Raw genomic sequence first — 17223 nt, 5'->3', positions numbered from 1 at the left:
GTCATGATTACAGTGCTCAGCACCCACGGGGGGGGGCACAGGAACATGCAGGATCAACCAAGTATTTGATAAACAATGTTTCTTAACTTCAGTCCTCAAGTACCACCAACAGGTCTTATTTTCATGCTTTCCATTGTTTAGCACAGGTGATTTGATCACTTTCACTGCCTTAGTAATTACCACAGGAGTTTCATCTGAGGGAAAGCTTGAGAACATGACCTGTTGGGGATACTTGAGGACTGGAGTTGAGAAACATTGTTTTACAACATAGAAAGGGGCAAATTAAACGGCACAAGCACTGTGCTATAGATCATGCCTTAAAGGAACAGAATCCTTTATTTTTATTGAGGGACAACCACTTTAAAGTAACTTTACCTATCTAACTTTACCTAGGCTTACTCAATATAGTCAGTCTACTGCAGGCAGGAGGAAGCATTTCCACAGTCTTCCCCAACCCTTAGTAACTAGCTTGAAATATTGTAACTTTGTATCAAGTCACAAGGTGAGAGACCTTAGCAAAGTGTTGATCTGTGTCAGGTATTTGTGTATTCAGCCAAGAACTGCTCAGGCACCACAATCTCAGTCCAGGAAGTAGATGCTGACCCTAGATCATGCCTGAACAAAGATGGCTTCATCCTTCTGGAAAGAAAAGCAGATGAAGGCATTGTCATGGGAAGTACTGTTCCCATTGTACATCCAGTTTAAGAAGATGGCCAGTTTACCTAAAGAGTAAGATTTTGCTCTTTCTGATCAACAAAACCCACCAACATCTATCTGGTATGGAGATATATATTGCAGATATAAAATTTAAATGACTGTTTAGGTAGACCATCACACATCATAGTTGTAACACATTGTTGATCCTAGCCTAGGTTAAACCAGCTTAATCCAAGGAAAGGGAAAGATCTGCATCATTGTACTAACATTGCAATGCTCTATCAGGCAACAACAAAGTGTATAGGAATTTCCCAAATTTGAAGTAGAAATTGAAGTTATCAGGTTGCAATTCACTTACATTCCAGCAGCCTGTGAGCTAAATCTCAACCACGTTGCCGATCCTCACTTCCGAGTGTGTCCAACACCTGCTCCTCTGCCGCATACTGTTGTTCCTCCTGCTGGCCCATAGGTCACTACAGGGCATATGAGCTTGAGAGAGGAACAAGCAGGTACAGGCATACCCCACTTTTAAGTACACAATGGGGTTTATTTACTAAAGATGGAGCGTGCAAAATCAGGCTCACTTCTGCATAGACACCAATGAGCTTCCAGGTTTTATTATCAAAGCTTAATTAAACAAGCTGGGGTTAGAAGCTCATTGGTTTCTATGCAGAAGTGAGCCTGATTATGCACTTTCCAGCTTTAGTAAATAAACCCCATTGTTTACTTAAAAGTGGGGTATGCCTGTATTAGGCACATCTGGAAGTTTTACATAACCACTGTGGATGGGAATCTGCTAAATAGAATAATTTTAATACACAAGCCCCCGTAAAGTTACTTTGTTTTACAGACTGTCTTTATGTTCATTTTGACCCTACAATGGCAGGGTCATAGTAGTCAGAAATAACACTCTTACCTGATTTTTATCACAGGGTGGGTAGATAGGGTAGTAGAGAGAAGATTTGTGAGATAACCGCAGAATCTCTTTAAGGAAATATTTGCTGAAATGTTTAAATATTGGATTTAAGGCATAATGGTGAAGATGTCCATGTTCATCCCGTTGATGGTGGTTGTAGTAGATAAAGTCTTCAATGTTGTAATGGGAGCGAATGTATTCTATGTCCTGGATCAATGACAAAAACCACACTTGGTCACAGAGGTACATTTTTCTGTGTCCGCAATAAAAGAAATACAGAGCTAACAATGATGGAGAAATCCATGCGGCTGAATAGTCACAGTGAATTTATCAGTGATAGTTTTCTAGATTTTAATTTCAGTATGAACTCAGAAGAGACTGTACAGAACGGAAAAAAAAAAAGTTCTTGCCGAGTTCTGTATGTATTATGATGAAAATGCAGATTAAAATATAACTAATATAGATAGCATAAGGAATGCATTAAGTATTAGCTAACATTCAAAGCATAAAAATCATCACAGGGGACCGAAGTTACTTCCAGGGACTTTAGTTAGTATGGGATTTATTTACCAAAGTAAAATCAGGCTCACTTCTGCATAGAAACCAATCACCTTCATGACCAGGCCATTTTTTAAGATACGGCATTGCGTTACTTTAACTGACAATTGCACAGCAGTGCAACGCTGTACCCAAATAAATGTCCTTTTTTTCCCCACAAATAGAGCTTTCGTTGGGTGGCATTTGATCACCTCTGCGTCTTTTATATTTTGAGCTATAAACAAAAATTATCAACAATTTTGTAAAAAAAAAAAAAAAACAAAAAAAAAAAACAATATTTTTTACTTTTTTCTATAATACATATCAAATGAAAAAAAAGAAAAAAGAAAAAAAAATGTCTTAATTTCTTCATCAGTTTAGGCCAATATGTATTCTGCTACATATTTTTCGTAAAAAAAAATCCCAATAAGCATATATTGACAGGTTGGAGCAAAAGTTGTTGCATCTACAAACTATGGGATTTTTTTTTTGTATTTTTTTTTATTAGTAATGGCGGCGATCAGCGACTTATATCGGAGCTGCGATATTGCGGTGGACACTATCTGACACTCTTTGGGCACCAGTGACACTAATACAGTGATCAGTGCCAAAAATATGCACTGTCACTGTACTAATGACACTGGCTGGGGAGGGGTTAAACATCAGGGGTGATCAAGGGGTTAACTGTATGTCTAATCAGTGTTTTCTCACTGTGTGGGAGGTGCTTTTACTAGAGGAAGGCATCGGTCCGTGTTGCTGCTTTACTGGAACACAGGATCAATGCCTTCCCTACTGACAGAACCCTGATCTGCCTTGTTTACATAGGCAGACCACAGTTCTGGCTCTCTGCCTAATGATCAGTGGGTGCCGGTGGACATTGAGCCCACGATACCCGCAGATCAGCTCCTGCTGTGTCTAATCACAGTTGGAGCAGGTCACTGACGGTGTGCAAGTGCGCCACAGACCCGGAAGTATCAATGTCCTAGGTATGTGATGCGGCACAGAGCAGCCTCCCTGCCACAGTATATCTGCAGTGGGTGGTCAGAAACTGGTTAAGCTTTGGCAATAAAACCTGGAAGCTGATTGGTTTATGTGCAGAAGTGAGCCTGATTTTGAACTCCCCAGCTTTAGTAAATAAACCCCTTCATGTCCATTGTGCTTATTCTTCCTCTTTCCGCAGAAATCTTCCTCTGTCCTATTCACCACCCCATGCAATCAACCATCTGTCCTCCAATCAGAGACCCTGTGTCATTCTTTGAATCTGTACTACAGCTTCTATGAATGGTGGATCTGGGAGGAGATTGGCAGCTGGGCATGGGCGCCATTCAGGGAATGCTTTGCATTTTCTTAAAGAGGTTGTAAACCTCGAAAAAAAAAAACCCTGCAAGACAAAAGCATAATGAGCTAGTATGCATCACATTCTAGCTCATTATGAAATACTTACCTCAGAACGATGCTTGTCACGGCACGGCTACTGAAGAAACGGCACCAGCGGCACTTTCTTCAGTTCCCATGCACAGATGACATTGGCAGCAGCGCATCTACGGAATATCTCCTAAACTGTGCAAGTTTAGGAGATATTCATGGTACCTACAGGTAAGCCTTGTTATAGGCTTACCTGTAGGTAAAAGTGGTGCAACAGAGTTTACAACCACTTTAATGAATGTAACTCATTCTCTGAATATATGAGGTGAAGAGGTAAGATAGTAACATCACAATCGCCACCTCTTACAATCAAAGAACGCTTTGTATTAGTTAAAAATGCATAGCATTCTCTGAATGGCACCTGTGCCAAGCGGCCAACCCCCTGTGTTCAGAATGCAGCAGGCCAGCCGCTCACCGCAGGACCCGAAAGCAAGTGGAGAGCACTGGAGTAGCAGTGTTTATGTCAGTGATTTCCAGCTTCAGAAAGGCCCCTTTCACACTAGGGCGGTTTTCAGGCGCTACAGCGCTAAAAATAGTGACTGTGTAGTGCCTGAAAAAAACAGCCCCTTTCACTCCAGTGTGAAAGCCAGAGGGCTTTCACACTGGAGCGGTGCGCGCTGGCAGGACATTGAAAAAAGTCCTGCTAGCCGCATCTTTGGAGCCGTGAAGAAGCGGTGTATTTACCGCTCCTACCCATTGAAATCAATGGGGCAGCGCGGCTATACCGCCGGCAAAGCGCCACTGCAACAGCGCTTTGCGAGCGGTTTTAACCCTTTTTCAGCCGCTAGCAGGGGTTAAAACCGCCCTGCTAGCACCCGCATACCGCCGCTAAAACTACGGTAAAGTGCCGCTAAAAATAGCGGCGTTCTACCACCAACGCCCACACCGCCCCAGTATGAAAGGGGCCATATGGTATAAGCACAATTACATCAGTCGGAGCTGAACCAATGTAACTATGTATAAAATATCCATAACTGGTATTCAATTGGCTCACAGCAGGGGTCCGGCACATCCCTATTCACCATTCCAGGTCTGATTTCAGCCCCAATTTTTGGCTGAATTCGGACCTGAAACAGACCAGAAGGACTCCTGTGCAATTCACACCGAGTATGGATGATGATGTCAGGCTAATGTCATCAAGCACCACTATGTCTTCACAATAACCCAATGAAGGTTTTATCCTTTCTATTTCTATCGAGAGCTTCATTTAGGTTAATTACAGGAAGTTAATTAACTGAAAAATGTTTGCAGAATTAGAAAAAAAATGATTATACCTCTTCATTTCTTAGCACTGAAATACCAACAATCTGACCAGCTACTTCAGCAACAAATGCCTGAATAGGCGTTCCATCCTAATAAAAAAAAATAGCAAAAGTTGTAGTATGTAAACTCTAATCCACAATTGCCATATTACAATCCATTATTCTCCCACCTGTATTGTCCAACATAATTCCACATAGCATAGTAATCGTCAACTTTGGGCCTTATTTATGAGTTCACATAAGAAATGGCTGCTTTGCTCAATACTAACCAATCAGATAAAAACTGGAAAAAGGCAACTGAGGAGTGAAAGACACATTTTTATGGCTTACAAAAAAAAGTAAAAAAAAAAACAAAACCCTACATTTATTCTATTTTAATCACATCCTAATATTGTTGATCGAGGCAAAAATAAAAATAAAACTCTTGTAAGGAAGCAGTAAGGTAATATCACAGACAGAGATAAAAATAGAACCCTGTATGTTACTGAAATAGCCCGTTACATAAGAGGTGATAGAACAAATGCACCAGTTCATATATGTCAGGGGTCTCCAAACTTTCTAAACAAAGTGCCAGTTTACTGTCCTTCAGGCTTTAGGGAGGCTGGACTGTGGCCATTGGGAGTAGAAAAGGTCCTGACATCAGTGGGAAAAAACAGTTCTCCATCTTTGGTGCCAGTGGGAGGAATTGTTTCCCATCATTGCTGTCATTTGATCCCATTGTTGGTGACATTGGTAAAAATGGTGCCCCATAATTGGTGTTATTGGAAGAAATTGTGCCCCCTAGTGTCAGTAGGGGTAAGTATGCCCCATTGTTGGTATCAGTGGATGAAATAGTGCCCCAAGGGCCAGATAAAAGCAAGTAAATGGCTGCAGTCTAGGGACCACTGATAAATGTTATTGTTGCAGAAATTATATGCATTTAGTTTTGATGTAGCTACAGGCTGCCTCTTGGTAGAATCTCAGGGTACCAGCAACTGGCTATCTTCAAGGGCAAGTTCACCTTTATGAATAAAAAAATGCACATATTTTTGCAGGACAAAGATCGGTAGGAAATGTGAATGGAGTTCTACCACTCTGAACATCATGCTTGCAGTACATTGAAACTACAAGTCAGTCTTGCGCATTGGAAGACAGGATTTGTAGTTTATTTATTCACAGATCTCTGTGAATGAATGAATGAATGATGTGATAGTGCCACACCAATTTTAAATGTGACAGTGGCTGCAGGGGGAAAGGAAACCCCACGTTCCCTTACAAACATTGGCCTCAGATGATACACACAGATGAAACAAATCCTCCTATATACTGTAGGTTGTACCTTTTTATCTGCAGTCCTCTCTCCTCTACATCTGTTGAAAGTGCAGCGCTTACGCAGCATTTCTGAGCTTCAGGAGATGGGGATCTTACACACACTGTACAGCAAAGAGCAGGGAACTAAGTATAATCTGAGACCTGAGTGAAGGGAAAAGACCACCCAACACAGTCTCAAAGGGAAATGTGCACAGCTAAGACTGTCAATCTCCTGCTGTATGCTGGAGAGGGGAGGGGAACAGGATTGCTTGGTGTCCAGATTACCTGTCAGAAGTGACTCATTCAGGTAGCAGAAGGAGGGAGCAGACATGATTAACACTAGGTGCTTTGGATCAAGGCAAACACACACTATAGAAAGATATGGTTTTTTCATTAATAATTTCAGAGGTTTACAACCACTTTAAGGGCTCGTTCACACCACACATGCATGAATACTGAAACAGTGCAGAATTCACTTGCAGAGACTTCAGTTTTCATGCACGTCAGTTATGTGTTCTGTTCACACTAATGCTGAACCCTAGGAGAATGATCCCTAGGAGTCCCAAACGATAAGAAAAGCTAGTAGGTAATCCAATCCTACAGCAGCCACCAAAAAGCTGAAATATTGTTGTTTTTTTTTAACAGTAGGCTGATATTAATGGGGTTGTAAAGGCATTAAGGTAAAAAAACACCCTGAAGCCACCGGCCCCCTAGTCACCCCCCCCCCCCCCCCCCCGTTTTACTTACCTGAGCCTTGAATTTCTGTCAGCGCTTCCCTGCTGTCCCTCTCTCCACGGGTTCCTGGCTCTTGATTGGATAGATTGATAGCAGCACAGCCATTGGCTCCTGCAGCTGTCAATCAAATGCAATGATGCAGCACCAGGGGGCGGGGCCGAGTCCTACATTCAGCCTCTATGGACACCAAATGCTGAACTCGGGAGCGCGCCCACAAGGTAACAAGACAATGCATCCGGTGATAGCGATCCCTCCACCACAGATAAAAATGGCCTCTCGCCTCATATATTCGACCTGACACAGGTCACAAAGCAGTAAGCAGATCACCAAGCAGTAATGTTATGTTTATTCATGATGCATTCTCTACACTGTTAAACTGTGAAATTTGCTATGGTTATCAATAAAACCTTTTGTAAAAGAAAATCTATTTACAATCGGTAGCACTCAGATCCGAGTGCTGGCATAAAAGCATACAACGTTATCAAACCAACAAGATGGCCGCGGGTGATGTCACGCGTGACTCCTGACCCCCGTATGAGTTACATCCGTGGGCGGGACTTCATCAGCGTGGGGCAGGAAGGTTTACTGCTTAGTGATCTGCTTACTGCTTTGTGACCTGTGTCAGGTCGAATATATGAGGTGAGAGGCAATTTATATCTGTGGTGGAGGGATCACTATCACCGCATGCATCGTCTTGTTCCTCACTGCACTGATTAAGATTTGTGCTGTTCTCACATGCACTTACTTTGTATTTATTTAGGAATCTATTACTGACTTTTTAGAATTGCGCTGCACTGTTTTACATTTTTTATATCATATTAACCCCCTGACAGTATTCCCGAATGTGGCTTGGGGTGGATTTTTAGCACCAAAATGCGGTAACCCCAAGCCACACTCGGGATTGCATCGCAGGATCCAGGTACAGCTTACTTACCTTGTCTCCAGGATCCTGCGATGTCTCCCCGCTGTGTGTGTGAGCCGTGTCTCCGCTCGATCTATCATGGAGCTGAGCTCCATTTCCTGTGAGCGTTGCGACGCACGGGGAAGGAGAACGGCGCCAAATTCAAAAAGTAAAAAACATACAATACATATACAGTACACTGTAATCATACAGATTACATTACTGTATCAAATTATTTCACATCCCTTTTGTCCCTAGTGGTCTGCCCAGTGCCCTGCATGCAGATTTATATTATAAAAACTGTTCTTTCTGCCTGGAAACTGGAGATTGTCCATAGCAACCAAAACCGTCCCTTTACATCAAAAGCGTTTTTAGACCAGCTAGAAAACAGCGCTAAAAAATCAGAATCACTTTCAGAATTGAGCGATAGCGATTTGTGGGGAGATCCATCATCAAATACTGAAAGTGACAACAGAGACAATTCTGCAACTGAGCAAATTTCAGTGTTTTTGATTTGATTACATTATTGAATAATTTTTATTATTATTATATTATTATTTGTTATAATTATTAATAGTTATTTATTATATTATAATTTATAATTTAGTTTGTCAAACTTTCATACCCGGGATGTCTGCTAGACTCTGGTTAGGAAAGATTTAAGTGAGTTATTCCTACGAATTACAAACCTACAATATAAAACGCCAAATTTCCATGCAAAATAATTGTAACGCTTTCAGCTTTAAAAATCTGAAATAATCATACCGCCAGGGAGGTTAAATGGATAAATTAAAAGAATACAATAAAAAAGGTTGAGGGATTCTGCTTTTACAATAATGGCTTATCGGATCATTCTGCCATACAGTGCCACGAGAACATCCTCAGCCAAGCAATACCAGAGTTTCTGAATGCCCTCACTTACAGCATCTCTCCGGGCATCACTGTAGATTTCCAGGTCTTTCAATATGCTTTCATGGAGGTGCATCGTTCCTATGAGCTTTTCTACAGCCGGGACGTCACTGGACTTTGCCGCCCTCACCTGTAAAAAGCTGAAAATAAAGGGGAAACACCCATGCAAAATGATTAGCTTGTGACTGCATGAAAAATGTAATTGCAGATTAACTGTACTAATGCAGCCAATTATAAAGCGGGTGCTGCTAGACACATATTGTTCAATGCGAAAAACCCACAGGAGCTGTTCTTTCAGCACCATTATTCGGAGGCAGGAAGCAACACCAAGAAGCTCTGGGAAATGCAGCTACAATACCATTAGCGCATTAATCCCTCAGGCTTTTTAGTACTTGTGCACACAGTCTGTTTTCTATCTCTGAGAGCACAGAGTAAAGCGCGGCACTGGGATAATATAAAACCCACACTTTCATCCCTTATCAAAACACAAAGAATCAGCTCCAATAAGATTGAGGATTTTACTACATGCATTCAAGTTGTAATTATTAAGCTTAAAACATTTCTACCACACTCAACACATACAAAAATAACAAAAATATAAACATATTTTAGCAAAAAGAGTTTTTGGTTTTTACTTAAAGCGACTCTATTTTTTTTTTTTAGACCTTTTGCACACTTCAGCTTTAAAAAGCTCAGCGCAGCTTTTTTTTTTTTTTTTACTGAGCTAAAATACAGCCCATTAATTGTAATGTGCCTATGCACACAGGCACGTAAACAAGCGCTGTGGATTCTTCAGTAAAAAGGAAAAAAAAAATGAAATATCTTTATTTTTGCACACAAATTTGCACAGATTTGTCGACACGAGAACAAGCTTCCACGTATGCGTGGAAATGTGTGCGAATATTGCGTGAACACATACGCGTGAAAATGTACGAAAATACAGTGGTAACTTGGAATTACGAGCATATCTCATTCCAGAAGAATCCTTGTAATCCAAAGCACTCATATCAAAGCGAGTTTCCCCATAGGAAATAATGAAAGCTCAGATAATCAGTTCCAGTGGCACTGCTAGTGTATGCAGTACCGCATTTAACCAGAGGTGGAGGGGGCACCGGAGAGATTTGGAAACACTCGCAGAGGCTCCGAGTGTCTCCAGCACCCCCGCACCTCTGGCCAAATGCGGTACTGCACACCCCAGAGGCTTGAATCCTGCTTGTTTTGCGAGACAACGCTTGGAAAGTGAGTCAAGGTTTAAAAGAAATAATAGCTCGTATTGCGAAACGCTCGTAAATCGCGTTACTCGCTACCTGAGGTATTACTGTACATAAAAAAAGTCTGAAATAGTAGATGTTCAAACAGGAGTATCGTGTAAAAGAGGCCTTAGTGTATTTTTACTTTTGCATCCAAACCAAGATAACAGGTACAGGTATTGTTACATTTGTTTCCATTCACATAACATACCATAACTTCAACAACAAAAAAAAAAACCGTGCTGCTTACATTTTTACTTAAAATCCTACCTAGCTTCCCTGATATATGTAATGTTAGAGAAGGGGCATTGGAGTTATGTTTACTATAAGTAACCCTGTCTGTACTGTGCTGGAAGATCTTATTGTCAGCTGTAAAATAGATGCACACTGTTTCCCCTAACAAAGGATTAAAGATCTCAAGGACTGGGTGGTGTATTGTATTTAAATACATGTCAAAATAAATAATAAAAAATAAAAATAAAACGGCCACAATTTGTTATTCTAATTGCACTTTGAAATTGTTCAAATAAGTTTGCAATCTGCCTACAGAGTCCTATGTATAATCCTGCTCTAGAGAAACAAGTAAAAAGGTAAGGGTACTTTCACACTGGGGCGGCGGGTCCTTTAGCAGTAAAGCGGCGCCAGTTTTAGTGGTGCTTTACTGTCATTTTAGCGATTTTTTTTGCCCGCTAGCAGCTCTATCTGCCTCAAAAAGTGCTAAAAATTTCATTTGGATACAGTGTTGCATGACCGCACAATTGTCATTTAAAGTGAGACAGCACTGAAAGATGAAAATTGGCCTGGGCAGGAAGGGGGTGAAAGTGCCCAATAGGCAAGTGGTTGAAGTATTTTAGATATATATGAAAACATTATCAATAAATATAAATAGTATTGCCACTGTTGAATTAAAGAACAGTGGTACCTTGGATTATGAGCATAATCCATTCCAGGAGAATGCTTGTAATCCAATGCATAGCAAAGCGAGTTTGCCCATATAAGTCAATGGAAACAAAGATAATTTGTTCCGCATTGATTTCTCTTGCATGCAATACCGCATGTGGCCAGAGGTAAGGGGGGCGCGGGAGAGCCTCGGAAATACTCGGAGACCGCTCGGCTGAACTCGGAAAGGCTCAGAAACACTCCGGAACGGAGTATTTCCAAGTGTTTCTGAGTATTTCCAAGTGGTTTCGAACATTTGCGAATGGCTCCGAACCATTCCGAATGTCACTGGTGCCCCCACACCTCTGACCACATGTGGTACTGCACACCACATTGGCTTGAATCCTGCTCATTTTGCGAGACAACACTCGCAAACCGAGTCGGGATTTTTTCTTTAAAAGTTGCTCATCTTTCAAAAAGCTTTCTTAAGCGCATTACTCGTAAACAATGGTTCTACCGTATATGTGAACCTTTACCTTATAAAACAACCCATTCAGTTTAAGATAGCAATGAAAAGCAGACATTTGTGTATATACAGGCATACCCCACTTTTAAGTACACAATGGGGTTTATTTATTAAAGCTGTAAAGTGTAAAATCAGGCTCACTTCTGCATAGAAACCAATGAGCTTCTAACCCCAGCTTGTTCAATTAAGCTTTGGTAATAAAGCCTGGAAGCTCGTTGGTTTCTATGCAGAAGTGAGCCTGATTTTACACTTTCCAGCTTTAATAAATGAACCCCATTGTGTACTTAAAAGTGGGGTATGTCTGTATACACACACACACGTATATTAAATTTTTTTATTTATTTTTTATAAATATCGGATCGGGTGCTGGTGCCGCCATCTTAACAAAGGGAAACAAGCAGTGGAGCCTTGCGGTTTCACTGCCCGTTTCCTACTGTGCATGCGCGAGTCACGCGCCGCTTTGTGAATGGCCCTGTTGTCCCAGAAGACAATGGGGCAGCTTGCCGAAGGGGAAGTGAAGGAACAGCACCGCGGAATAGGAAGAGGCAGATTAGGAAGACTGCCTAGCAACAGGGGTTTCTGGTAAGTAAAAAAAATCTAATTTTTTTAAAGATTTTTTTGAGAATATTAATGTCATTTTTTATTTTAGGGTGGCCCTCTGCTTTAAGTGATCACATAATCTCTGTTCTCAGCTACATGAGGGGGCTTAGAGAGCTGGGGGTGGAGAACCAGCAGTACACTGATCTTCCTAGTGAATGGAGAAGACTAAACATGCTGGAAGGATAGGCTTTTTAATGCCTAGCGTGGTCAGTTTAAAATAGAAATATAGAGGGCCTGACAGGAACACCAGGTATTTCACACAAAAGAAGCAATACAAAGAAAACAGGATACTTTTTAACAGTAAACGGTACATCTGACACATATTAGGAATATGAAATATTTGGGTAACATACTTTAATGTTTTAAAAACCTGGTATTTAAGTATAGTTCTTAATTATATATGCAAAAAAAACAGGAAACATTTTCTTATTGCATATGCAAATTTTCTGGTTGTGCTGCACAGCGAGCGTATGGTTATATATATTATATACTGTACATCTTATATATTGTATATTAGTTACTTCTGAGTTTTTACCATGGCTTTGTAAGTGACCTGTGTCTTTTTTTAGCAATAGTTCACAGCTCATCATTTAGTAGAATTGAAATACAGGGCACCCAGACAGCAAAAAGAAAAGATTGTGTGCAAATGTGCTAAGTGTGTGTTTGTGTGTCCCATTGACTAAACATGTGCTTCTTTATTAGCTTTAGGACACCGCCACAAAGAGAGAATCATCAGTAGACATAATATTAATTAGGCTCGATGTTCTTATCTTTATGATCTGTGCTCATTAATTAAAGCTTTACTCCCATGGCACTGATAGATGTCTGGATTCTATTATCTGTTTGTCTAAGTTCATTACTATTTTATATCTATGTTCTGTATACAAATACATTATTCAAACAAACACATTATTATAAATCATCACCAAAAATATATAAGCAGTTTTTTTTTTTTTTTTTTTTAATTAGACATGGAAAAAACAAAATAAATTAAAACACTGGATGCTTTTTGAGTAAACAAATAGCAATTAATTATTTTTAAGTTGAATATTTTAAAGAAAAAGAAGAAAATGAAAATATCCCCAGATCAGCATGAGTGGGATGTAAAATTAAATAATCATTCCCATAGGGAGCATGAAACGTACTTATAACAATTCAATGGATCTGTAAGCTTAACGTAGAACTATAGCAAAGCAAAGCTCTTTTTTTTTTGGATAGAGCAAGGGAGGGTTATAACCCCTGTCAGATTTTTTTTCTGCCATCTGTGTCCCATTGCAGAGATTTCCCTTCACTTCCTATCCCATAGCCAAACAGGAAGTGAGAGGAAATCGTTGCAAATGAAGGGAATTTTTTGGGCCCCCCCAAATTGCCACAACTAGTGTCCTCATTGAAAGGTTTCCCCTCTATTACTTTTATGGGGACAACCCAAAATGTTCGATATTTTTTTTACTTTCAGTTTAATTAATTAAATGATTTAAAATGATAAACAGGACAAATAGAGAGGCTGAATCTCCTTAACGGGGGAACAGGCAGCAATAACAACTGACAGGGTGTATATATATATATATATATATATATATATATATATATTGTAAGGGATCTTCCCGGGGTAGGGTGTGTTTGGACACAGTTCACAGCAGACTTGGAATTTATAAAGCAGATCTTGGCGTTTATTCGTGGTACAAACAGTCCAGCAAACAAAATATACAGCAACACCGTGCTTTCTAAGTACAACAAAAATAAAAGTCCTAGCCCGGCTGGGCGCTTACTAACAGGTTCTGCTCACCTATCTGACACTTACAAACACAGCGTCTTTCGCCTGGATGTCGCAGGGTGAGTTTTAGCTCCAGCAGTGGCTGTGCTTGCAGCTTCCTTCAACACACAGATTGTTCATTCCCTGGCTGAGAGCAAACACCTGCAGACTCTGCAGAGCCTTTAGCTTCCCAGGCTAATTAGGATCAAAGCTCACCTGATCCCAAACCCAGAACTGGATCGGGGGATGTGGAATGACAGGTCCCTCTACCAAACCTACCTGCCATTCCATATAAACCCAGGCCCGGCAAAATTAAATAACAATTCAGCAGCATATCGCTGCTGAGAAACTGAACCATCCTGGATTTACCATCTCACACTGTGTAGCAACCTAGGTGAGATGTACACCCCCTCGATCACTTCTCCAGTGACATGTCTACATATCCCCCCCCTCTTTTTCAGACCGGAGGGCTGAGCCTTTTGTCCCCACAGACAACTCACCCTCGACAATGCGTCAGCATTTGCCTGTAATTTCCCTGGCCTGTGTTCCACAGTGAAATTAAAGTTTTGTAGGGAGAGAAACCATCTAGTCACTCTTGCATTTCTCTCCTTGTTTAACTTCATCCATGTTAGGGGGGCATGGTCTGTCACCAACTTGAATTTCCTGCCTAGCAAGTAATACTTTAACGATTCTAGGGCCCACTTTACTGCCAAACACTCTCGCTCCACAATGGCATAATTTTTCTCGGCCGGGGTTAATTTTCTACTCAAGTACGTCACCGGATGCTCCTCACCATTCACTACTTGTGAGAGTACTGCACCTAAGCCTGTGTTAGAGGCATCTGTCTGGACCAGAAATTCTCGTTTGAAATCGGGGGTAACTAAGACAGGTGGTTGGCACAAGGCAGACTTAAGGCTTTGGAAAGCCTTCTCGGCCTCTGGGGTCCACGTGACCATTGCTGTCTTTCCGCCCTTTGTCAAGTCAGTTAGTGGAGCAGCAACTGAGGCAAAGTTCGGCACAAATCTACGGTAATACCCCGTAATACCCAGGAAAGCTCTAACCTGTTTCCTTGTCAGGGGTCTAGGCCAATTCTGTATTGCCTCAATTTTATTTAGCTGTGGCTTAATCAATCCTCTCCCAATAATGTAGCCCAGATATTTGGCCTCTTCTAGGGCTAGAGCACACTTCTCGGCATTTATGGTCAACCCTGCATCACTTATGGCATCCAACACGGCCTGTACCTTACAGAGGTGACTTTCCCAATCAGGGCTAAAAATGACCACATCATCGAGGTAGGCAGCTGAGTAGTCACGATGTGGTCGCAGAATCAAGTCCATCAACCTCTGGAAAGTTGCAGGCGCTCCATGTAACCCGAATGGCATCACTACATACTGGAATAGCCCATCAGGGGTGGAGAATGCAGTTTTCTCTTTAGCCTCACCAGAAAGTGGAATCTGCCAGTAGCCCTTTGTGAGATCGAGGGTGGTTATGTACCTGGCGTTACCCAACTTCTCAATCAACTCATCTACCCTGGGCATAGGATATGCATCGAACTTGGAGATCTCATTCAACTTTCTGAAATCGTTACAGAACCTCCAAGTTCCATTGGGCTTTGGGATTAGCACAATTGGGCTGGACCATTCACTCTGTGACACCTCAATTACCCCCAGAGCAAGCATACGTTTTACCTCGGCAGATACGGCTTCCCTACGTGCCTCGGGTATCCTATAGGGCTTAAGGTTTACTCTGCTTCTAGGCTCAGTTTCAATGTGATGATGGATGAGGTGTGTACGCCCTGGGAGGTCAGAGAACTTGTTTTTGTTTTTCTGTAAAAATTCATGAGCCTCCTGTTTCTGTGATACTGATAGAGTATCACCTACCTTGACTGGAGGGATTGGTTGTGACAAATTATTAACAGTATTTGTCGCCCCCAAGGATTCCCTGTCTTTCCAGGGCTTGATCAAGTTTATGTGATAAACTTGGAAAGGCTTCCTTCTACCTGGTTGGTGCACCTTGTAGTTCACCTCACTGATCTTTTCAACAATTTCATAAGGACCTTGCCACTTCGCCAAGAATTTACTCTCAACAGTGGGGACTAGTATAAGGACCCTATCGCCTGGGTTGAATGTCCTGATTCTTGCGGACCGGTTGTAAATTCTACTTTGGGCCTCTTGAGCTCTCTGGAGGTGTTCCCTTACCAGGGGCATTACAGTGGCTATACGGTCCTGCATTTGTGCTACATGCTCAATAACACTCTTGTATGGGGTGGACTCATTCTCCCATGTCTCTTTTGCAATGTCTAGTAGACCCCTAGGGTGATGACCATAGACCAACTCGAATGGTGAGAACCCTGTGGATGCTTGGGGCACCTCCCTAATAGCAAACATGAGGTAGGGTAATAAATGATCCCAGTCACGACCATCTTTTGCCACCACTTTCTTCAACATATGTTTCAAAGTTTTATTAAATCTCTCCACCAATCCGTCCGTCTGGGGGTGGTATACAGAGGTACGGATGTGTGAGATTTTAAATAGTTTGCATAACTCCTTCATTACTTTTGACATAAATGGCGTACCTTGGTCAGTTAGGATTTCTTTGGGGATCCCAGTCCTAGAGAACATATAAAACAACTCACGTGCAATTGTTTTAGATGCAGTGTTTCTTAAGGGTACAGCCTCAGGATAGCGGGTCGCATAATCCAGGACTACCAAAATATACTGGTGTCCTCTAGCTGACTTTACAATGGGACCCACTAAATCCATGGCAATACGCTCAAAAGGCACCTCTATAATAGGGAGCGAAACCAAAGGACTGCGAAAATGTGACACTGGGGCACTAACCTGACATGTGGGGCACGACTCACAGTATTTTTTAATGTCATCATATATGGCCGGCCAAAAAAACCTCTGGAGAACCCTCTCTCGCGTTTTGTCAGTCCCCAAGTGTCCCCCAAGAACATGGTTATGTGCCATGTCAAGCACCTGACGCCGGTACGGCTTAGGTACCAGAAGCTGTTCCACAATCTCATCCTTAACCTTATTAACCCTATAGAAAAGATCATTAGTCACCGAAAAATGTGGAAATCTTTTTTCAGCATCTGGTTCCTGAGGTACCCCATTCATTACAGCAACCTGCTCTCTCGCATTTTTGAGAGTGGGGTCCTGTAATTGTGCAGCCCCAAAATTATCTCTAGACACCTCTAAGTCTAGTATATTTTGCTCAGTGGGAGGAGCCTCCTCCTCCCCAGCCAGGACCTGTAAAGGAAAACAATCATTTTCATCCTGCATACTTTTATCATTCACAGTGGACAAGGCAACCCCCTTAGAGGTATCCTCACTCCTTTTGGGGATTTTTCTTTTTTCCCAGAGAGCCCAGAATAATGGAAAATCGCGCCCCAATATTACATTATGCATGAGGTTTTTAACCACACCCACTTCATATTGTACGGTGCCTTGTTCAGTCCCGACTTTAGCCAGCACTATAGGGTACATTTTTGTATCACCATGTATGCACACAACACTCATATGCTTTTTAGACTCTAAGTCCCCAGTCACCAGGCTAGCATGCACCAAGGTTACAAGGC

The 17223-nt window shown here is 41.6% G+C and overlaps 1 protein-coding gene across 2 annotated transcripts in view; it reads right to left on the bottom strand.

Moving 5' to 3' along the window:
• Positions 1–17223, bottom strand: part of CFAP61 (cilia and flagella associated protein 61) — a 460443-nt gene that overhangs the window by 328108 nt on the left and 115112 nt on the right. For both annotated transcript variants that reach the window (XM_077486014.1, XM_077486015.1), the window contains exons 14-16: positions 8646–8772; positions 4810–4887; positions 1574–1780 (exon numbers count right to left, since the gene is read on the bottom strand). In XM_077486014.1, coding sequence (XP_077342140.1) covers positions 1574–1780; positions 4810–4887; positions 8646–8772 — 412 coding nt within the window. The remainder of the gene's footprint in view (positions 1–1573; positions 1781–4809; positions 4888–8645; positions 8773–17223) is intronic.

The sequence above is a fragment of the Lithobates pipiens genome, unplaced genomic scaffold (genome assembly GCF_037356315.1).
Source record: "Lithobates pipiens isolate NorthernLeopardFrog02 unplaced genomic scaffold, aLitPip1_a1.2 Scaffold_18, whole genome shotgun sequence".
Classification (NCBI taxonomy): Eukaryota; Metazoa; Chordata; class Amphibia; order Anura; family Ranidae; genus Lithobates; species Lithobates pipiens.
The sequence above is the reverse complement of the archived record's forward strand: the minus strand, read 5'-3'. Positions and strand labels throughout refer to the sequence as shown.